The 23793-nt window shown below is 42.0% G+C and overlaps 2 protein-coding genes across 5 annotated transcripts; one reads left to right on the top strand and one right to left on the bottom strand.

Moving 5' to 3' along the window:
- The first annotated feature begins 28 nt into the window (after positions 1–28).
- On the top strand, positions 29–8538 carry LOC136422996 (nucleolar complex protein 4 homolog B-like). 2 transcript variants are annotated; one of them, XM_066410973.1, is made up of 17 exons: positions 29–208; positions 1298–1406; positions 1808–1920; positions 2414–2518; positions 2916–3065; positions 3525–3627; positions 3828–3862; positions 4105–4155; positions 4517–4540; positions 4614–4701; positions 5239–5299; positions 5637–5747; positions 5961–6034; positions 6174–6260; positions 6749–6831; positions 7615–7728; positions 8302–8538. In XM_066410973.1, the coding sequence occupies exons 1-17, from the start codon at positions 83–85 to the stop codon at positions 8443–8445; spliced, it is 1578 nt and encodes a 525-aa protein (XP_066267070.1). In that variant the 5' UTR covers positions 29–82; the 3' UTR covers positions 8446–8538. The 2 variants fall into 2 exon arrangements, with proteins under 2 accessions (XP_066267070.1, XP_066267078.1); XM_066410981.1 differs by lacking the exon at positions 4517–4540 and having other exon boundaries at positions 4590–4701.
- A 4915-nt stretch (positions 8539–13453) lies between these two features.
- Positions 13454–21455, bottom strand: LOC136422975 (uncharacterized). Of its 3 annotated transcripts, none has more exons than XM_066410946.1 (3): positions 21207–21455; positions 15727–15838; positions 13454–15069 (listed from the first exon to the last, which is right to left on the bottom strand). In XM_066410946.1, the coding sequence occupies exons 1-3, from the start codon at positions 21228–21230 to the stop codon at positions 14840–14842; spliced, it is 366 nt and encodes a 121-aa protein (XP_066267043.1). In that variant the 5' UTR covers positions 21231–21455; the 3' UTR covers positions 13454–14839. The 3 variants fall into 3 exon arrangements, with proteins under 3 accessions (XP_066267043.1, XP_066267058.1, XP_066267051.1); XM_066410961.1 differs by lacking the exon at positions 21207–21455 and adding an exon at positions 16688–17093; XM_066410954.1 differs by lacking the exon at positions 21207–21455 and adding an exon at positions 16701–17093.
- Positions 21456–23793: the final 2338 nt, after the last annotated feature.

Below are 23793 nucleotides of genomic sequence, written 5' to 3'. Positions count from 1 at the left end.
AGGCTTTACATTAAAGATATCATTGAACAGCTAAGTTTTCCCGAGGCCCCGTAGATGTGCGTGCAGGTGAGAAACAGACGAAATGTCTGCAGACGACGTGAAGTCTGAGCCCAGATCCGTGGCCGCCGACATCAAGAGGAAAACTAAGGAGGTTCTACAGAGCAGGGAACATGCCAACAACATCACGGACATTCTGGAGACGGCACAGGTTCGTCTGATCGCCCGGATTTAGTGTAAAATGGTCGAACTTATAATGCCCCCCTCCCCACAAAATTTCCTCTCTTGAGCCTTCTTTCTTACCACTTCTTTACTTTGGTCGAGCCAAACTTGAAAGCTTCTTTCTTTGACGCCCCTAACCGAAGCTAGGTTCTCAATTTTATTGAGGAAATAGATGTAAAGTGCCTTTCGCAAGAATACAACATTGAGGCCCAATGTTGATTGAGGCCTACTATTAATTCGAACCCAGGACCTCAAGATTGTAGGTCAACAACCCTGACCACAACACCACCTTTTGAGCTCAACCTATGTTTGTTTTCTGTTTACTGAAAGGCATGATTTATTGTACATTCCCGTTGCTATGATATTTTTGGTATGATTTTAATATGGACTCCGGGAAGAATAGTGATGTATCACTAATGGGGATCGGAATAAGTCAGAAAGGGAGATAGAGAGAAGAAAGAAAGGAAAAGAGATCAAGCCATAGAGTTGGTTATGTTATGTTGATGATGACTAGTTAGATGCATCATACTAGTTAGGATCACGTGTTCTCTATGATGACATCACAGGTTGTGATGTACTTAGTATGTTAGTCACTTCCATCTACATGTAGTTGACTCCGCCGGTTGTGTGAATAAAGCTCCTCAGTTGTACTCCGCGTCTGAGTCGCTTACTAGCGCCCTTGGCCACTTAGTGGCGTAAACCAAACCAAACCAAAACATTGAATATATTTCTCCATTATTCCCCCCAGTCCGGGGGTGTCCCTGTGGTGTAGTGGCCTGCGCCTTTGTCTCTCGCCACATCTGGTTCCAATTACTTGGATCAGAAGGCCCGGGTTCAAGCCCCGGGTAGGGCATCTCTGGACAAGAGGCGCATTGAGTCATACCAAAGACTTTATAAAAATGGTACATACTTGTGAAACAGTATGGAAGTTAAATACACTTCACTGCCAGTGGACTAGCCCCCTGCTATAGTGATTGCACAACAGTGTGGCCCAGGGCTATGAAACAGAGATGGGCACCGCCCTATACATCAATAATGGTGTGGGAGGATTTTAACTAACTTTAACTAATTTCCCCAGTCCGAGGAAGATGTTGTGACGGCTGCCAGCCTCTCGGCTCTACAGAAGATCTTCAGCACACTGCTGGGCAGGAAGGAGGTGTACAGGGGGAGGCTCAAGGGTCTGGAGGGTACGGATCAGCTTATTTATTTGTTTGTTTGTTTGTTTCCATTACATAAACAGTAAACTGCCTTTGGGCGTAACACACCAGTTTAGTACAGACCGCTGTGGAAGACCGGACAGTAAGCTTTGATCCACCTACACTGGGATGGATCCCTATAATACATGTATATATCTTATTCTTACTACTAGTATTTTTTGTGTTTTTTTTTTTTTTAAGTGAAATAACAAATAACTTCAATGAAAATCAAATTATACAGGTTACCAGACCTGTAAAAATGTGTGGAAAGGGCTATCGGAAGTAGCTTTTGAATCAGTGATATATAAATAATTTCAGAAAAAGTATTTGTGGATGTTTTGGGATGCCTTTTGAGATTAACAAATGATTTCTCCCTATCTTTGCTCCATCAGAAGAGACCGCTGACCCTAAGAAGCAGTACAGTCGGTGGCTGGGGCAGTGTTACATGGACACACTGGATATTCTACTGAACCGACTGTCTAGTCATGAGAACTCAGATATAAAGGTATGTATTACAGAATATGCACAAACATCTGGTGTTTTTACTGTTTGTGTTACTTCTGCGCCTGTTAGTTAAAATCCTTCCCCGTGTATATAGCTAGACTAGTACTGTGCCTTCAATAGCTACACTACAGCAGTCCACTAGAACTAGAACTGCTGAATGCTATGCCGAGAAAGTGGCATATACTAGAATTCTTTTTTTAAGTCTTGATTGTGACTGACTAGGATTTGAACCTTCATCCTCCCAAATACAAAGCAAGCACTCAACCCAACGAATTAACTACTCCACTGGTTTCCTTGTGTCTAGTTTAACTATTTGACCATTGGGGCACCACAGAAGATTTGGCAACCAGTTTTCTACATCTCTCTAGATCTGTTCTTTTTAATGTTACACTTGGTGTCATTCAGGCCCATTCTATAATACCGCATCTTGTCCATTGCCTTAACTTATAAGTCTTTCTTCCTCTGAACCTTGTTACTGTACATCCTTTCCCCAGGAGCTTGCCTTGCTGGCGCTGTTGAAGTTGGTGACGGCTGAGGGGAAACACCCGACGTCCAAGTCTGGGGGAGACCAGTCCAACTTCCCTCTCAGGCTCTTCCAGGTAAGTTAGGTTAAGTATAACTTCCCAAAATCTACATATACAAAAGCAGAAAATCTGGATGAGTACCTTTTCAGTCCAATATTAAATATTTTCAATCACTATGCTAAATGGTGCACACTATGTAAACACTAATGATATGGTATCTTTTGTATGACGCATATATCTGTTTATAGTTTAAACAGGTTTATGTCTAATTTGCATCTGTTGAATTAAGTTATGTTTTTGAATTTTGTTATTGTACCACGATACTCAGTCAATGAAAATTGAAAAATAGAGTTAGAAAAAGAAAGTAGCAGCTGTTTGAAGCCTTTCTATTTACTGGGGAAGTTTTGTGTTATTTGCAGTAACCATGTTTGTTGTGTGGAAAAAAAACTTGTCTGTAATTTTTCCCTTTCAGCTCATCATAGACAAACTCATGTCCAGTGAGGCGGACCAGAGCGCTGTGATTGGTCGGTTCCAGGACTACTTTCAGTACGATGACATCAGACTGTTCACCTTTGTATCCCTCCACAAGAACCTGAGGATGGTCACTAAGGAGTTTACTCAGGTTAGTGTCTTAAGCCTCCTTGCTTTAACCTGCCTATAGTAGTTTTGGTATCTTTTGGGAGTCTTTTTTGTTTCATGACATTGAAGGGTAGAGTTTGGCAAGCACACTGTAGTCAATGAATGGGTATGTTGTCTTTGCGAGTCCCGGCCAAAGTACAAATCAAACGACCATCTTCGGGCATCAATGGCATGGGGGCTGTAGACATAAAGAACTAGTTGGAGCATGTATTTTTTTTCTAAAGCAATATTTGAAAATTTTAAATCTTTGTTAAGACAGCATGCATCTTTTACCAGTATCTTGCATGTGATGATCCTCTGAAAATTCCAAACCCAAATTTTTTTTTTCAACATTATCTGTATCTATTTTTCCAGGGTAGTACACTCAGGGCATTCAGCCTGTCTTCAGATGACCTGAGATTTGTCTTGAATGTAGTCTAATGCTTCCCTTTCTCCTTCCCAGCACCCCCCTGACACGTACCTCCACAATGTCCACACCCTGTTGAGTCAGGTAAACATGCCAGGGGAGGGGGACGAACTCAGCAGCCTGTATGTAGCACCAACAGGTAGGGAAATATCAAGCAATCAATCAATTCATCAATAAGCCAATCAATCAATCAATCAATCAATCAATTTATCAGTCTCTTTTGTATAAGGCAAATCCAGTTGCTTTCCCATGCGTAACTGTTATTTGGCATATCTCATTTCTGGATGTCTAAACTTCATCAACGTAGTCACTGGTTTGTTATTTGATCTCTTTCCTCAGACCCAGATGCAGAGTGCAGACCAAAACAGCTGAAGGTAAGGTTTTCATGTTTACCCTTTAGCTGAAGTAGCCGTTTGGCGCACCATTCTCTATTGGTTACAGAGTTCAGGTAGCAGGGAGAAGGGTAAAACAAGATTTTTTTGCTGTAATGAATTTCCTGTAATGAGTTCCAAAAGTTTGATGCTCTTTCTCTTGATGTTTATAGAGAAAATATTGAAGCAACATTGTAAGGGCTTTTTTTATTTGAAGTATCAATTTGCCATTTTTTCCTCTGCAGGAACAAAGAAGAGCATTCACAAATGCCTGGTTGAGTTTCCTGAAAAACAAGGTATGTTCTTAATAGCTATCATTATCAAGGTAACGGATCTGCTAGTTTGTCATCTGGTGCAGTTGACCTTGAGCTTGACTGTCACGTGTCTGATATTGCTGTCCACATGCCTGTACCAACAGGTGTTATTATCTTTGACCTTGCTGTCATGGTCATAATCATGTAGTCTATTGCTGTTCTGTATACAGCTGCTCACTAGCCTATACAGACAGGTGCTGTGAACTTCAACCTTGCTGTCAATTTCACATGTCCAATGTTGCTATTCCCTCCCACAGCTGCCTATCAGCTTGTATGGACAGGTGCTGTTAAACTTGACCTTGCTATCAAGGTCACATGTCTAACATTGCTGTTCCTCCCACAGCTACCCACCAGCCTGTACAAACAGGTGCTGTTGACCTTGACCCTACAGTCTAACATTGCTGTTCCTCCCCCAGCTGCCCACTAGTCTGTACAAACAGGTGCTGCTGACGTTAGACCAGGCTGTCATCCCTCACATGTCCAGCCCCAAGCTGCTCATCGACTTCCTGACTCAGTCCTACAACATCGGTGAGTCATAGAAAACTTAAACTATAGCCCAGTTAGTTTACTGGGGCTCCTATACTCCAATCTTTGGGGTGGAGTATAGAAGCCCTGACAGGCGAGCTAGAATGACACACACCTTCTTTATTTCAGTATTTAGTGCCTGTGATATAAGTACAAATGTTGAAAAGAACAGAAAGGTTTTGGTCACTTTGGAGCACCACCACTTTTCTTGAGAAGCATGCTATGGTGGCTTCTTCATTACTCTTGAGTTATGGCTGTTCCCAAATACAAATTGAACCTTTCTTGGGGGCTGATCATGAGGTAAAATTTCCTCTGGGGTGTGTTGGTCCATGTGCCGAAGAGTTGGCCTGTATACATGTATAGGTCCTGGAAACAGTTTGGATTCCAGGTTAGAGGATTGAAACTCCAACCAGCAGCATGCTAATAACTTAATAAGTATGCCAAATAACATTTACTCAAGCAACTGGATAAAATTTGTAAGTAAATCAGGTACCTTGGGTAGTCTGATTGACTGTTTCTTTGTTTTCTTTTTGTTCTCAGGAGGAGCTATCAGTCTTCTGGCCCTGAACGGACTGTTCACACTCATCTACAAGCACAACCTGTAAGTGGGAATATAAGGGGCTCTCTTTTTTTTCAGCCGCATGTTGGAATCACAAACTGAAAGTATGGCCCTTAAGCTCAGAGTCTGCATTTTGACGCTGGTACAAAAGTGATGTGTCATCAAACAGGCCTCTAACAAGATGGTACAGCTCAACCAAAACATAATGAGACTTACGAAGTTTGTAAGTGTTAGTTACCTTGCAGAATTTGATATTTCTAATCTTTTGTGCAAGGAGGCCAGATATAGGTCTGTATCAGTTGCATTTGGAGATGATGGTGGTTCTTGGTTGCCACTAGTACTGATCATGATGTCCTGTTTTTGTGTGCTTTTTTTACAGGGACTACCCAGACTTCTTCAGGAAGCTGTATGCACTATTTGAGCCATCCGTGTTCCATGTGAAATACACAGCACGATTCTTCCACCTCACTGACGTTTTCCTTACATCAACGTAAGAACTCTTGTAATGTGTTTTACTGTACATATGGTATGTGTGTGGGAAGGGGGGTGGTTGGGGGGGGGGTCTGTTTGAGCTGTCAGTGTTCCACGGCAAGTGTTCTTACACGGTAGTGAAGTCTTCCATCTCTGATTGTCTGCAGCCAGTCCTTAATTTATTCTACTATCTATAAGTAGTAATAGAATAATGATATGTTTTCCTTTACAGACACATCCCAGCCTACCTGGCGGCTGCCTTCATCAAGCGGTTATCCAGACTCTCCCTGTCTGCTCCTGTCTCAGGTAAGTCTGGGCAAATGGTTAGAAACTCTGGTAACAATGAACTGGTCTTCTAGGTGCATTATGTTGATGATAAGATTCCTCAAATATGTCATAAATGTATCTATTATACTCTTTTTTTTCTTCTTTTTTTTTAATCTAGCTCTCCAAATGGTCCTAGTGTTGATCTCCAACCTCCTGAGGAGACATCCCAACTGCCAGGTCCTAGTGCACAGGAGCGGTGGGGAGGGTGGGTTTTCACTCAAGTTTTTTGTTTTATCTTCACTAAGAGCTTAGTCTAACTGGAGAAGGTTGTATTTACCAGTCGTCTTGCTTACCAGCTTGTTGGAAGTACATGTGATGATGGCTATTTCTTTGCTTCTGAAGATCAATGGGAAGTCAGTCCTCCTCTGCAGGCTCTCCTGTGGCTGTGCAGCCCAATCCTTGATCTGCACACTCTGCTGCAGGTGGGCCATGTAAAGCCCTGTGTGGGTGGTGACTGGGCAGTTGCAGCATATTGATATACAATGCCAGAACTCTTCCAAAGTTGGCTTCAGTGTTGTCGTTTTTCACGAGGAATGCCAAGCCAACTTGCCTCCAATTTTTAATGTCCATATGATAAATACCAAAGCGATGGCTGTACTTTTCATAAATTTTCCACATCATCATCATCATCTCCTTGGTGTTCAGGCTTGAATACAATTTGGTAATAACTGTTATTCTCATTCAATCCTTCAGGACTTGGGTCAGACCCCTACGATGCAAATGAGCCAGACCCAGCCAAGTGCAAGGCCATGGACAGTTCTCTCTGGGAGGTCAAGGTGGGAGGAGTTGATGTGTTTTATATTACATGACTAGTGTAGAGAGCACAGGTCTTTTTCTAAGGATAAGCAGTACTAACATGACAGCAGATCATGCCAGCATGCACTCCTCAAGCGGATTCTGTTATCTGCTTTACAACCTTTAAGCCAGTTTGAAAGAGAAGTTTTAGTGGGAAGACTGACCAGCTCAGGTAAGGGCAAACAGAAAGTATGAATTGTTTAATTTACCCCTAACTTGTCCTGTTGCCAACAAGACAGCCTGTACAGAGAACACAGGTCTTTTCCAGGGATACACAGTACTAACATGACAGCAGATCATGCCAGCACACTCTCAAGCAGATTGTGTAATCTTTACAGCCTCTAAGCCTCTATCTAAGAAAGCAAAGTGTTAGGGGGAAGATTGCACAGCTCAGGGAAGGGTAAACAGAACGTATGAATTGATTAGTTTACCCCTAACTTGTCCTGTTGCCAACAAGACAACCTGTTCACAGACAAACTGATTAACAATTGCGGGCCCGATGAAGACCTGACCTATGACCTACATTTTGTACTTATCAGAGCTTACTATTACTAGTAGGTAATGACTAATTAATTTTTGACATAATCATTATTACTCATTGCTAACCATTACACGCAGGGGGAGAAACATTATCTGTTACCCTGTATCAGTATAGCTTGTTACAATTCTTTAAAATCAAACAACATTGATGCACACAAACACAAGAAAATTGCTATAAATGTATCAATGCCAGCAATAATTCTTCCGCTCCAATTCCCCCCCAGTCTCTCCAGTCCCATGTCCACCCTGACGTATCCCAGGCTGCGGTCCTGTTGGGGAAGCCGCTGGCTCCGCTGGAGACGGACCTGTCTCAGTACCTGGAGCTGCAGACTAGTGAGGTGGGAACAGCTTTAATTTCTCTCTTCTGATTTTGGCTTCACTGGTGTACTTTCAGGGGTGCCTAACCATTCACATCAATTTTATGAAAAATGCATGAAGCACAATGGGAAAGTGTAGGAATCTGATGAAAAACACATGAAGCACTATGCAGAAATATACAAATCTTAGTATGGAAACATTTTATGCCAACAAGGCAACCACTGACTGGGTCATGTGACAGAGCTTGATGTAAAAGATGGCATCGTGGAGCTATGGCAAAGGGAGAAGACGGCATGATGCACTGAAATGAGGCAAAAAAATAGCTCAGGTATTCTTGAATTTGAACTTGCTCACAGTACTTTATACAAAATAAATGAAGCAAGTTCTGCCTAAATTCTCAGAAGAGTCAGATGTTTCAGATAGCACCCACAATATCTTTCTTCAGCAACTGAGAATGAATGGGATGAAAGACAGAGGATGCTAAAACGTCTGACTCCAGTTTCTTTATTTATTTTGTATTATGCAATGTTTTACCTGGATGTCTAACCTTCATCGACATGCTCACAAGAATCTCCCCTCCCTTCCTTCCCCAGATGTTTGACAAGGATCTCACCAGCCAGTCTGACCAGGTTCCACTGGAGTTCCACGTTCCAAAAGGACTGTTTGGGCCTAATGACCAGTTCTACAACATCTGGGCAACTGAGCCGCCGACTAAGAAGCAAAAAACTGTTAATTGATAAGAATAGGGCAAGGCATGATAATTGGTGCCTCAACAAGATAAGACTTTTTGTATCATAACATAACATCAATAAAAAATTGTCCCTTCTTGACTCATTGTGTTTCAAAGTCTGCATATAAAATGCCCCTGCAAGGAACCTGCTAGGGGGCCCAAACTTAAAGTCACTTCTTGCCAAGCACAAGAGCTATCTACCACATAAAAATAGTGACTATAGCATGTCTTGAATACTGTCTAGATGGAAAAAACTGGAACTTCTGCTGCAGTGCCAAGAAAAGCTGCTACGGGACTACTCATGCTACACAATTGTTACTACTTATGGTCCTGCTCATTAAGCCTTTTGCATAAGTTAATACTGTAAGAACTTTTTTCTTTCGTTCCACTAACCTGAGGGTTAACTTCTATCACAGTATAACTTACTTACTGTAAGTGGAATTGTAATTTAGCCCCTACACATCATTTCAAAGAGAAACCCTTTCCTCTATTTATTTTGATCTCAGGAACCAACTCTAACCCAAAGCACAACATGCCAAATTAAAGCACACAATATGCCAAATATAGCACAAGGTATACCAAATATAGCACAAGTTATACTAAATATAGCACAAGGTGTACTAAATATAGCACGAGGTATACTAAATATAGCACAAGCTATACCAAATATAGCACAAGGTATACCAAAAATAGCACAAGGTATACCAAATATAGCACAAAGTTATTATGAAAACAACTAACATTATATAAGCTGGCACTGCGCTTCTGAAGTCTTTTAGAAGAACTGTCTTGTGAAATAAGATCAAGCACAGGAATTTGAAGGAGCTTCTTATTGAATTGAGCCATTCTTTGTACAGTTGATCTTGTCGGAACCTTGTTTTATTCCTAAAAGTTTATGTGATTGCCTGTGGGAGCGCTTCTATATATGGCTATCCCTTTGATGGCATCTTCCGGTAGGACGGATGTTTGCATTGGTATTCAAATTTGAAAGCAAAACTTATGAACGTCACATGAAAACAGAGTTTAGGGGGAATTCGAAGTCTGTACCTTGGCACACACAAGTAAATATGCATGTATATCATATTATCAGGCGGAAGTTTTTACCTGGTTTCATGTAACGTTACTCGTGCTGCTTGTTAGAAATGTCCCAGGGGCAAGGAACTATATAGTCTAGTAAATTGGCTCGACCTGCCGTGTGCGCAAATCGTACACACAATGGTGTACGAGGGGTGATCAATAAGTCCCAAGAAATATCGGGGAATGATTTTAAACCACAAGAGCTTTTATGAATGTCTATCAAAATTCAAATCATTGTGATCATTAGTTTGCATGCGACACCCAGTAACGTTAAATGAGGTAGAAGGATAAAGACATGGACAATTGAGATGCGACATTTTGACAAGGTCTTCGCAGATTTTATGCCGATTCATGGCATGAGGAACTGGACCCACACAGCTCAGATCACACTTCAACCCTGTTTTTCTCGCAACTTACTTACTGATTTTCAAATGGACGTCAACTGGAAAGTAATGACCACAATAATTTGAAGCTTGGTGGATATTGCTAAAAGACGTCAAACTAAAAGATTATGCCACGAAATGTGAGTTGTGAACCTTATTTCTGGGTGAGGCCGAGGACTTATTGATCACCCCGCGTACATACATTTTTGTAGATGCCCATAGCGATCAACAAATAACATAATTAGTCTCACAAAGGGAGATGTAATTGATATTTGCCTCCGTCCAGGTGTACATGTATTTAAAACTTGCCAATTTCTGACCGGAAGAGCCCATCTGGTGAAGGACCCCGTAGGGCAACATTGTGTAAACTGGGGATATGATGAAAGGGTGTACGTAGATAAAGGTTACGTCCCTGTCACACATCCGGGACCAACTGACGACTACTCCCTAGCCTCCCCCGGGCCTTCCGACGGGGGTATGGAACGTAGAATTCGCAAGAAAAGGGAATGATTTGCCAGTAGAGTCATGTCCACGGTAAAGTTGATATTCCCCTGCGCCTGCAAATGAAACCCTCCGGTGGCCAAATTTCCCCGGCAAATATTCTACCTATAGCTGGCGTGGTTAGTATGGTAGAGACTAGCTACTAGTACTCCCATGCCGGCGATGAGTTGGGAGTAGCTTGGAATCCGTCCTATTCTAGCTCCAGTTTGCTCCTCTGATCGCATCCAAACAGAACATGACTTTCGCGAATTTGATTTTTCAAAATGCATTTTTTTTGTCTGTGTGTTCGCAGCTAAACTCCAGTCTGAATTTGTAACATGTTGATAATCATTAAGGTCCAGATGAAACATGGCAAGTCGGGCACCGCAATAGTGTTTTTTGTTTTATAATAACAAGTTAATTGCAAACTGATGCCCGTAGGCTAATTGCAAGTTGATAATAGTTAATGACGATGCACAAACATAAAGTAAAACATAAGACTTACATGTGATTCAAGCGAAGAAGATTAAACTACGTTTCCAGTCTACAATACGTTTCTTCTATACAAATGCACAGTTTGACTTCTATACAAATATAGAGTTTGACTTCTTCTTCGAAAGCAGTGGAAAATAAAAAGTCCCACGTTTTTGATGATAAGTAAATCTCATAAACGTTAAGATCTACATAATAGCAGTTATAGATACTTAGATATCAAATGTGACGACGGAGCTACATTATACCATAATAGCGTGACAAAGAACAGGTGATTTTGCAAATCACCGACAATTACAGGCGCCTTATCAGTATTCCTGAGCCCCCCTCTCACTGAACCCGCGGCACGCTGGCGGCGTCGCTGTGGCCGATCGAATTAACAAAGCACTCAACGAATTTCATCGACAAAAAACGAATCTTTTTCAGCTTTGTGTGTTTTGTTGTCTTTTTGGCCATACTTGTACGTTTTGAATGGTATTCCCATAATAAAGTAAAGAGTAACACAAATCCATCTTAGGACGCAGCGACGCCGCCAGCGTGCCGCGCGGTTCCAGTGAGAGGGGGGCTTTAATCAGTACTCCGAAGGCCTCATTCCACTAGCTGCGCTCTCGCTGCGACCTAAATCGGATTTGTCTAATCCTTGATTACATAATTAGAATATCATGCAAAATGTAAAAGTATGTCTGAAAAGACAACAATACACACAAAGCGTAGAAAGACTCGTTTTTTTGTCAATGAAATTCGTTTGAGGGGTCTGTTAAATTTAAGGTCGCAGAGCGCGCGGTGAGAGCGCCGTCCTAGTTAAATATGGATCTTCTTTCGTTAAGACATCCGCCTTCAATTTTTGAAGATTATGCTGTCTATATATATAACAGCCCACGCACGCTGACGTACAGAGATTCTATTTCCGCCGCTTCTGGCTGTTTCCCTGTCGCTTTCAACAATGATCTAAGGCTGCAACAGAGATTAGCGGAGAATTTATAATTTATATATAAGCCAAAACAGCAGGCCTGGGGCTGCCGTAGAATCGTGGTATTCAAAATCGTCAAAGGACGCAAAGATAGCCGAAAGCACCAATTGCAATTGTCTCGACCGTTTGTACATTCGCGCAAAGAACTTGGATTGTAAAAAAAAAACATACAGGTAAAGAACTCGGCTTGTAAACTCAATGCAATTCGGGCATGTCATTTGTATGCATGTCTGCGGTGTTGGTTAGGTAGGATAAATATGACATTCTGCTACGATGGCTGCTTATTATCATTCAGCAGAGTGGCAGTACATCACATCATTGACAACATTTTAGAAGCTTAACCGGTTTATTCATGAGAAGCTCAAGTTGGCCAGTGGATAACTACCCACTGCACCACGGCCTAAGAGTTGCCATGGGACTACTTTAGTCTTTACCTTTAAAATAATCCTTACACATATGTCATTAAACAGACAAATGGTACAAAATAACATGACAGGGTGGAAATGGATAACAGCCCACTGCCCCCACGGCCCAAGAAATGCTATGGGACTTTCTTTACCTTTAAAAAAATCCTCACACAAGTATCATTAAGCAAACGAATGGTACAAAGCGCGTAACAGGCTGTTAGCTGGTTTGCGTCCATAAATGATCCCTTTGAGCAGCTGACGGATGTGGGATCCGTGGAGTGGAAATTGCGCGCCGCTATTTTTATATCCATGTATTAAACAGCTGCCCCAGATATTGGACGGACGTCACGGGAGAGTCGCTACCCGTCCCACACGTGATGACGGCCGCACGTGTCTCCGTACCGACGTACGTACGTCGTGGCGCCGTGTCCTGAACGTAATTCGCATACCATGTAATATAGCCTGGTGTACAAACCTATCGTAGCTGCCTAGTCTATTTCGTCCTCTTGGGTCAATGTTGTCAAGTAACGGCCGTTACATAAGATCTCTCTTTGGACACAGCTACATGAATCTATATACGGGATACTTTTATACACAAACATGACCATATGCGCTTACGACCCGGTGGCTTGGTCTAGCGTATGCTACAATGCAGGTCTGATTTGTAACGTTTTCGACTTGACTTTTTTTACTTTTACAATGTCAAGACACAATTTGAATAAGGGTCTGCATGTCTCTTTTTGCCAGTTGGATACGGTTGGATAAAAGTCATTTTTATTCTGAGTAGCATGCTATTTGTTATCCAGACGTCATCATTAGCATTATCAAAGCGTTTAATAGTGACAAATTTGTATCGCGTAGTCGGACGCCAGTTTGCCCGACTTGAAGTCACAACGACGCGTCTGGTTGTGACGCTGTTCGCAGATTTGTCAGTTTCTCCAACTGAGGTACCCTGATCTAGCTTGCCAATTTACCGTTACGCGTCGCCGGCCTTCCTGAATGTACAATTAAGTATTGCCGTTAATTACTGCCAGGTACACCCATGCAGACCATCTTGAATAGGAAGATAGGAACTTCTCTATCTGATACTCGCCCCATCAATCTAGGAACTAGAGCAAGTTTCCCAACTCATGGTGAGGACAATGGAATTCTAATGCAGCGAGCAGTCAGTGCAACTTGCAACAGAATTTCAGGACAGACATGAAATATGTACAGAGACAACTTTATTCGTTTATTCTCCCGCTTTGTGAAAGCAACAAGAGAGGACAATCTGTGACATGAACCCAGCACGCTATACAAATCTTTCACTGCATGAAATGGCCTCGTATCCCGGCGTATACGTACAGAGATTTTTTTGTATTCTTAGCGGACACTGACGGATACTGACGGATACAGGCGGATACAACGTAACTAACGGATACGCTAAATCCGCACCGGGATATGGAATATTTCCGGAGGAATCCCTGTACGTATACGCCGGGATATGAGGCCATTTCGTGCAGTGTTTGATATTTAGTAGTATGTACAGGTTCCCATTCTCCACTTCTCAAACATAACGTTACATAGAGAATACACGCATGGCAAACTTTGAAAGTTAATACTCGAGCGTGTTGAGCACTGATTGGAACTAGTTTGGGAAACACGACATGTTCGATTTGTGCAGTTTTACTTCCGCTTTTAGATACATCTAAATGGCGAACCGTGTGGTCGGGAAGGACAGAGTAGCCTTAGTCCGGGCAGTCCGCCCGACATGAAGATGATTAGATACATCTGTGAAGCCTGATACATCTAATCTAGTAACGCCACATACAAAACGACTTGACGACCACTGAAGGCACGTTGTACAAAACGATTCAATTTTGGCACAAGAAATCCACGAACCCGATTCGACTTCTAGATTTAAATGTGTGTGTGTGCAGACATTGGAAAAGTACATTTTGTCGTTATCCTATTGCTTTGCTAATATACTTTCTCAGAGGTGTTTGAAAGCAATCTATTCGGCTTTCCGTCTATTGAAACGAGAATACCACAAACGTTTGACAAACATTTAATCATTACACACAACATAAGAAAATATTGCTCTGGGGAGCTTTCGAGACGAACTCTCTGTCTCTTCGTCAACCCGAAGAAGAATAGCACAACATGCATGCAGATAAACTGGTTGTATCAATACTTTAAACAAAACAACAGTATAATGGTCGAAATCCATTCTTAAAATCACGATTGCTTACCATAACGTTGTTGTCGTGCAACCTTTCCCAAAAAGCGGTACAAAGAGCTGATGAAGATGCGTGTCTGTACAGACCACCATGGATTGGTTGGTCTAGTATCTTATTGGTCCAGTCAGTCTGATCACTGAGATAGTGCCTGTTCTCTTCATCAGATGTTTTCGACCTGATATTTAGCCTTGACAACTCGTTTTCTGGAGTCTGCAGTTTTCTAGTGCCTCTGTCTGACCCGGTAGATTTTTTCAACAGAACCTCTTCAGCAGATGTTTTCCACCTGATATTTAGCCTTGACAACTCGTTTTCTGGAGTCTGCAGTTTTCTAGTGCCTCTGTCTGACCCGGTATATTTTTTCAACAGAACCTCTTCAGCAGATGTTTTCCACCTGATATTTGACCGGACAACTCGAGTCGAGTTTCCTGGAGTCCGTTTCCTGGTGCATCTGCCCCGGTAGATCCACAGAGCCTGTTAGGTGATCCACTACTTCCGCGTTCGGTTTGGTGCTGTCCATGGAGACCTGAGTCAGGATCACGCTCGTCAACTCAAACGTCTCCCGCTGGGGCGTGATCTCCAGCACCATGTTGTGGTTTCGGGAGTCTGATTAGAAAGGTTTTGAAGAAAAAAATAGTTACCTTTAGAATCTGGAAAGGAAAGGTGTAAGAATGCGTTATGTTTAGAATCTGGTGAAGAAAGGTCTTAGAATGAGTTATTGATTGATGATGGGATACCAAGGTTTTTTGGTACATTTTGTTTTTTGTGATGCACAAGCAGTATCCCATCATCAAAAACACTGTAGTTTGGTCAAGTGCATATTTGCATCAATGGTTGGCAAGTGTTTATGACACAATTTGAAAAGTTGTGGACAAATTAGAATAGCCAGACACTCTCATGAACTAACTTAGTCTTTTGACTATTCAAGAGAAGAAAAACTAATGGTCAAATTGTACCAATTGCCACAATATCAAATGCAAAATGGCAAGTCTGTGGCTTGCTATACACATCCACAGATGGCAGTCACCCATCTGTGGATGTGTATTGTTGGGTGTGTATTGAGGCATGCTGGGATGGTTCGATTATCCTCCTTGGGACCTAAGCATAATAGCCTCCACCAGGCCCTCTTACGGGCGTATGAATCGTAGAATTCGGCATGAATCGTAGAAGGAATAATTAGCCAGTAGAGTCAGTCCACAGTGAGCGTAGTTAGTCTGGTTGAGACTAGAAGCATAAGATGGTTGAAGGAAAGAAGGAACCTACGGTTGCAGCACACGCAGTTCCCGCTCACACACCCGACGGCAGAGTGGACGATGATGGCGATAGAGATGAGAACGATCAGGGTCACCAGGACAACACTGACCACCGACATGGTCTGGAGGGAGGGAGGGAGAAGAGATAGTCTATCAGTGTCATTGAATAGTGTAAACTAAGTACTCATGCGTTGTGCAAGCTTTGATAGTCTATACATACATAATGGAAAGAGTAGAAATTGGCCAAATAGACAGATGATATGCAAGAGGAGTTGGTCGGCCTAGGTGGCAAATTGTAATCCCCAGCTTGCTAAGTGTAAGTTCTCTGGCATGTTATCTGTCTATTGACAAAGTTCTACTCTTTCCAGCGACCAGTAGAGCATGATAGAGGCTAGTCAATACCATCAAAACGTCTTACTGATCCGTATTTCTTCGCAGGCTTTCAGTTTGTGCATTTGACACCTCGTAACAGTATCCGGCTGCCGCAGGAACTATCCATCCCGTTATTTTTAGAAAAGTTTGTCTTGATCCTGTTAGGCCAGAACACAGGTGGAGTGTAAAGCCTTTAGTAAAGGCACTGGTCACGAATCATGACGTGCAAAGCTACCTGCCTACGGGAAACTTCCAAGAGATGTCCCGGTTTTGTACATGCAACCGTGCGAAGCATCGTGATGATCACAGGAAAGCTGCCACAGGTGCTGTTGCAATCTACGTCTCATAATAGGTCTGCTTCGCAGCTTAATCTATGTGACTAACGGACGGGTGAAGCTCAGAAGGCGCGGTACAAGAATATCAAAGTCAGATTGCCGCTATACATGCGCAGGCGGTGTGTTACTTACCTGGATAATAACGCAGAATTGGCAAAAAAACTTACTCAAGCAACTGGATATGATTTTGGAAACCAAATTCATATCCAGTTTCCAAATGATATCCAATTGCTTGAGTAACTGTTATTTGTCGTATAGCATTACCTGGATGTCTCACCTTATCGACGTAACGCAGAATTGCTCGTGCCAAGAAAACTCAAGCGGAGCACCGCTGATTTAGCTACACATCGAGAGCACTAGCCTGGAATCCATACCATCGGGGCTCCTCGATATCTCTGCGGCACTTTGAGTGACCCCCGCCCGCCCAGACAGCTTAGTCCGCACGGGGTGTGTTTACGGCCTTAGATTAGATTACGTCGTCGGGCGGCTGGGAAAGTAGGGTGGCAAGCGGAAGTAGTAGTAGCGGTAGGAGGGTTATCAGAAACGGTTCAATAAAGCAAACTGGGCCCGGTAAAAACCCCTAAGCCGACCGTTAGAGACTGGGACCAGGCTACGAGAACACTAGTTTAAATAACGACCTGCGCCAACAATTATTTCTACTGACTATGTTTCAGCAGACAGATTTTAATTGATTGAAGTCAGCGCGCTGATTGGTTGGTTGGAGGTTGGTTGCCATGGTGACCCGTCGTCAGCCAGACTAATCACGGCTTTGAAGAAGTTAAATAGACAACGGGACAAAACTGCGCATGCGCAGGGCGTCAGCTTGTATCCGGTGTGTGACAGGTGCTGCTTTGAGATATAATGTTAGAAACGATTTGATTTGATGTGACGTACTGGGTTTTCTTTCACACAAAGCGGCGGATATTTCTATAAGCCTTAGGATAAATAGTGAAGGAAGATGAAAACGGAAACTTTTTCTATAATGTTAGAAATGATTTGACGTGATGTACTGGGTCTTCTTTCACACAACGCGGCGGATATTTCTATAAGGATAAATGGTGAAGGAAGATGAAAACGGAAACTTTTTCTATAATGTTAGAAATTATTTGATGTGATGTACTGAGTTTTCTTTCTCACAAAGCGGCGGATATTTCTCTAATGACAAGTGGTAAGGTAAGCTATAATAACCCCGTGGGCTTCGTAAAGGATTCTTCCGAATCCATTCATGATACAGAATAGATACATGAAAGCATCGCAGATTCAATAGTGCTGAATCTATATCAACTTACAAATCTAGGTTAACGAATGTTAGTTCGGATCCCGTCAGTAGAATTGCACATTTATTCAGACTTTCTTAAGATGATATACTACATTGCAATCGAAAGTAATGAGTGGATAACCAGTAACAAGTCTGTAGGGTAAACCTTTTTTCGGTCCCCATTATATTCCACTAGACTAGTCTCTACCAGACTAACTACGCCGGCTATAGGGGGATCATTTGCCAGGCTTTCACTTGCAGGCTGGCATATTGGACCCTCTCTCCGTAGCCAACTCCCTTAGCATACTATTCACTCAATTTAGCCAATTTCTACTATTTACCCAGCCATCCGCGGGGCCTAGTACAGGCCACCACTAGACGGCGATCTCGCCTAAATTGGATTTGCGTAACGCTTGATTTCGTAATTGGAGTATAATGCAAATTGTAAAATTATGACATAAAAGACAACAAAACGTACAACAATAGTTTTTTTTAATGAAATTTGTTGAGCGCTCTGTCAAAAGCCGCCCTAGCACAATTGGGGTGTTCAAAGCGACGCCAATCAACGATCGCCGCTTTGATCGCCGTCGTCATGGCAACGTAATAACAAACAAGTTACAAACAGTCGTGAATCACATTCATCAGAACAGTCCGTGGCCGTAATAACTATAACCTGCTTCAACTCCACTTTCATGTCGCCGCGCGCGGGAGGGAATTGATACAGAAGTAATCTACTCTCGGCGCACGGTCATATTTGCATTGGCTTCGGCGTCGTTCAGACAGACTTAGATCTTAGAATAGACTCAAGCCGTCCCGTGATGCTTACTGTATGTAAGGGACACGTGAGTTGAGTACTAATATCTATTGCTGATTTGTGGAGCACATTCATTTTATTCGGTAAGGAACTCGCGGGCAAACACACCCGAATTACGTCCTTTTGACATAGTCTATGCATCACAACCACCTATAAAAGATCTTTATTGACACAACAAAAGCACAGCGACTTTCGTAAGGTCTGCTACATCTATACATGCATACAAACGAATAGGTGCATACAAATGACAATGACTTGCAGTCCACTAATATTGCAGCGATGTGATTGATCTACAACATAACAGAAACAATTGCACAGTTAAAATCTACACTTTTGCCTTATTATACAGCCGTATTGCACAGTGGAGAAAGGAATTATTGAGCCTCTTGTACGGGCTTGTGGAACACGTATTGCAATAGAGTTTCTGAGTTTGAGTCCGGTGGCTCCTGTCCTCGTGAGAGGCACTAAGTCGTGCAGGGGACGGTTCTCCTGAAGCATGCGTTCAAAAGACATTCATCTATTCACCTCTCCCTTTCACGATTCGTGCAATTACCCTTTTCATGCAATCAATCAATAGGAGTCAGAAGAGACATCATTAATGAACTGCCTCCATACAAGCGCGATTATGAACTCATTAAACCCTATTCATATTCATTATGTAGTGTCATCACGACGTATATGATATTCCATTCATTTTGAGAAAGAAAGCAAGGTGTTGCAGTCAATACAAATGAACGTTGTAGTATCTTTGAAAAGCAAAGGTTATGTGTACCTAATGCAATGGCTTCGAAAGAATTCTATGTGTGACCTAAGTCGGTAATCGAAAAAATATATTCATACATCATTTTGATCATTCATAGATCATTACACCACAGAGAACCTTGCATACTCCAAGTATGTCAGTAATGAAGCGGTTAGATCGGGGCTGTTCTAAGATGATGTACTGCAGATATTGGCATAATGCTGCTGCTTTTTCAGTCTCAGGAGTACATGGATTACTCGTCGTGATGTGAGATATTTTGTTTGTTGATTTAAACCTTTATGTAATCATGAAACGCTCAAATGTACTCTCCAAGTAGACTCAACCAGTCTCCAAGGGTCGCTGGGAAAATAGTAGAAATTGGCCACGGCCTACGGAGAGAGGGTCAAATTCGCCTCTCTCCGTAGCCGACTCCCTTCAAACATTTGACTCTATTTGGCCAATTTCTACTATTTTCCCAGCGACCCTTGGAGACTGGTAGAGTCTACTCTCCAAGCAGAGGAGGGGTTCCGGCATGTTTTTGACGTGATTTTAGGTGTTTTTTCGGCCTTTCTACTTTGTCTTTTTTGGGTCTCTTTTGAAGATCTAGAGTACTGCTTGGAGAGTACTCAAATTGGCACGCAGGCCGCTTTTCATTGAGGTCCTGGTGGAAAAGGTGAGGGCCAGACAAATCTGACAAAGATACAGATTACATACCATTGGCCATTACACATATACGCTGTTGGTTATTTTACTGGGCTGAAAAAGCGGTTGTACTATGCCACCATCATGGTGAATAGCATTTATAGTCTATCGCACATGCGCACGGGAAGTATTTGATACATGCAATTACTGATTTTATGAGCATGTCAATGTTAACATTGCATGAATACTGCGCCGACATTGTGATTCAGGTTTGCAAAACAACTTGACCTTTTCTGCTGACAAGGTAAGCGTGAGATGCAGATGTAACCGTATCCAACTGGCACAAGACTCTATAAAATGGGGTAGGGAATTTCCCGAGCAGCCTTCGTAACCCCTGCTTCTCCTAATGGGTCAGTGAAGTCATGCTTGTCTCGAGCAATGATGTTTCTGACCTAGGGCGAAGGGATGCTGCTACAGTAAGAATTAGTTCAGTGTTCTGATGAGTGGCCCCCTACGGCCGTGCACTAAGCGAGTTCGTTAAAAAAATAATAATGAAAAAACTCATTTTGCCAGTTGGATACGTTCTTTGCCACCGTTACATCTGCTTGGAGATTACACGTGAGAGTAGTCACGTTACCATGTCAGATGCAGACGTTGCCGTGTGTAAGCACAAATCCGATTTCAGCTTAATGAAAAGTACATGAAATACATGAAGCAGTGGAGCGACAAGTATTACAGTTTCTTTCTCTTTCCGTTATGCGGCATTCAAATATTCGTTGACAACTTATTGCTTTTCGCTGAATTTGTTTCTAACTCATCGCATCAACTGAATAGATGGAGATCTGTAGATGGAGACTTATTAACAAAAACGATGATAATATTAACAATTTGTTTTCGCTTCACACTAAACACTTAGTATCTTAGCTCTTTAGATTTCTAGGATATTTGAAGTTTCTTTTACTATTATTTAGATTTCTAGTTTCTATTTTTGAATTTCTAGTTCCTACATGTCTAATTTTCTACGGTCAAGTTAAGCCTGACTAAATCGCCTGTCCGGCTGACCAGTACCCCAAAATCAGTCTCTGGCAGTGAGAGATTTACTAATACAGGCTATGGTCAATATTATTTCATTTTTATCTATTTATCTATTTATTTATTTATTTAGTCACAGATATTTTAAAAATATAGGGCAAAAAGCACAATTGATTATGTAACGCATTCTACTCTAATACATAAATACAAAAAAATAGGAAAATACAAGGGCAAGATACATTATTCCATTGCCGGAAGAATTAACCAAGTAAAGGTAGGTTAATACTAGACTCACCGTTGTTGTTGTTATTATAGACATAGGCTCAGGTTGTCTTCCACCGGCTGTTGGGTGTGTTCAGCGGTAAACGCACTTTTTCTGCCACACCGTCTTATAAGAACGTGCGTATAGAACGAGCGTCATGCATGTAACCTAACATCCATGTATGTAGAGCGTGTTGTCGGGGTGCGTCAAGCCACCTGCTGAAATCCTCTCCAATCACGTCACGATGGTACTGTGTCCCAGAGGACCCGTCAACCTTTTCTACAATAATCTTTTTTAGTCGTGGATATATGCACGATTGTATCCCGGATGTGAACGAACCCCGCCAGTGGACCAATCAGATGCGCCGCTCAACAAGCCGTCTTCCAAGAGCGCTATTTTTAGCACAGATCAGACTGGGGACAGTCTCATAAGTACTTTCCGCGAAGGCCTTCGTGTGAATCTTTCATCTTCTCGCGTAGATGACGTGAATTATTTTTCCAACATGGTTGGCAATGACTCGAGAGCGTGCTTCGTTTCTAATCGACACAAAATAATGTGGATTCATTTCATCAATCAATTCAGGTTCCATGGTGGTATTAAACGATAAATTTGTTATTCATGCCCGGGCATATACTTTGTATTTGTGGGACCGTGTCGAAATGATTTGTGTTATGTATGTATGTTATATGTCATGATCATTCTGCCTCTTATAGCCCTGGAGGAATAGCCCCGTAAAGGTCTAAAGGGTATGACAATAAACTAGGCTGAGTTTGTGCTCTTTATCAATGAGACCTTATAAACTACATTTGTAGTATTTGTTTACTCATGTAGTCATTGTTATTTAGTATTAGTACATGGTGATCAGTGTATTTGTTTATTTTGCATACCCGGTAAATCTCATAGTCATAGCATAACACACCAGGTTTGTACTGAACAGGGCGGGAAGGACCCCTACTCTTTTCGATAAGTGTGGTGGATTCTTTTACGTGCTCGATGTGTGACTCACTCCCATTTCAGTAACGTTCTATCCGAGGGACGTCCCTAACCGAAGTTAGATACTCATTTTCACCTGAGTGAAGAGAAGTGAGAAAGGTCGTGTTAAGTGCCTCTCCCAAGGCACAACGTCAACCGGACAAGTCAAGGGGCCCTGGATTCGATCCCAGGTCCACCGCGGCCCCGCGACGCCACAGTTGTATTCAGATAGAGAAAGAGGTATGGCTGATTGCTGTAACTTCTTAACTACGTCATCGTCTCTAACGTCTGACGATGATGGTGTGTGAAGCAGCCTGCCGGGTTTCGTTGATACTGCACCTTCCCGAAAATAATGCGTGAAAGAGAAGCTGCTATATGCAATGTAATCAAACCGCATACCTCCCCTGTCTATGAGCTGAGGAAGTGTTAAATAGCTGCGCTGTCAAGACGGTTATCATGGACAACAAGAGTTCTACGACCTCATACCTTCGCGAAATGATTTTGACCTTTATGACTGACGTATTAGGAGTGTTTTTCATCAATCAAAAATCATACCAGTTGATCCTCCTCACCCAAATAACATAAGTTGTCCAAACCTCCTTGTTATGATTATGAGCTTAACAAAGAAGGTTATGCTAACATTTTTCATCAATAATGCAAATAAGCTCCTTATTAGCATAATTTGATTCAATGGTGTTCACATTCACACAACTTCTAAATGCAACAAGTATGAAATTGCCGTTATTTACTAGTATGGAATGATAGTAGTTTCTCATGAATTATGCAAATTAGGCCTACATTTGCATAATTTCTATCTATTGACATTCCTCTCTTCCTCAGTTACAAATGTCACATATTTGAATAGTCATATCATGGAACACAGCAGGTTTTTAAAATTGCCTCATTAATTATAATCTGATTTGCATAATTATCATCCAATCATACAAAGCATCACATAAGCTATCTACATACCAAAAATCATGACCATCCATCAAGCCCATCTCGAGTTATATTATTTTCTCATTGATTATGTAAATGAGGTTCTCATTTGCATAGCTGATATCTATTAATATTTCTCTCTTCCTCAGTTACATATGTCACATGTTTGCGAGTCCTATCATGGAAATTGATGAATGTATAAACTTTCCTCATTAATTATGCAAATTAGTTACTGATTTGCATAATAAGTATCCAATCATGTACATCATCGCTCAAGCTATGTACATGCAAAAAATCATGACCTTCCATCAAGCCCTTCTTGAGTTATTCCCTTTCAAAGTCTGAAGCAAAACCTACCCCTGCAGTTCCAAAAAAGTTGCTAGGGGGCCCAAGCCTATACCACTTACTCTCTGCCCAACGAGCTATCTACCACTTAAAAATCAGTTCCATAGCATGTCCACAACACGAGATATCATAACATGAAGTTCCGCTGCAGTACCGTAACAAGCCGATAGGGGGCCCAAAATCTAATCATTTTCAGGTTTCATCGAGACCTACCAACATACCAAATACCAAGACAATCCTTCCAAGAATTCTCGACTTATCGTGTTCACTAACAGACACACAGACATGCTCGGTATTCCCATGCTGTGGCACTGCATTAATGACTGTTCTTACTCATATAAGGCCGTGTATATCCAACTTTGGT

Source organism: Branchiostoma lanceolatum, chromosome 1 (genome assembly GCF_035083965.1).
Source record: "Branchiostoma lanceolatum isolate klBraLanc5 chromosome 1, klBraLanc5.hap2, whole genome shotgun sequence".
NCBI classification, from domain to species: Eukaryota; Metazoa; Chordata; class Leptocardii; order Amphioxiformes; family Branchiostomatidae; genus Branchiostoma; species Branchiostoma lanceolatum.
Note: the sequence above shows the minus strand (reverse complement) of the source record. Positions and strands in the feature narration are given on the sequence as shown.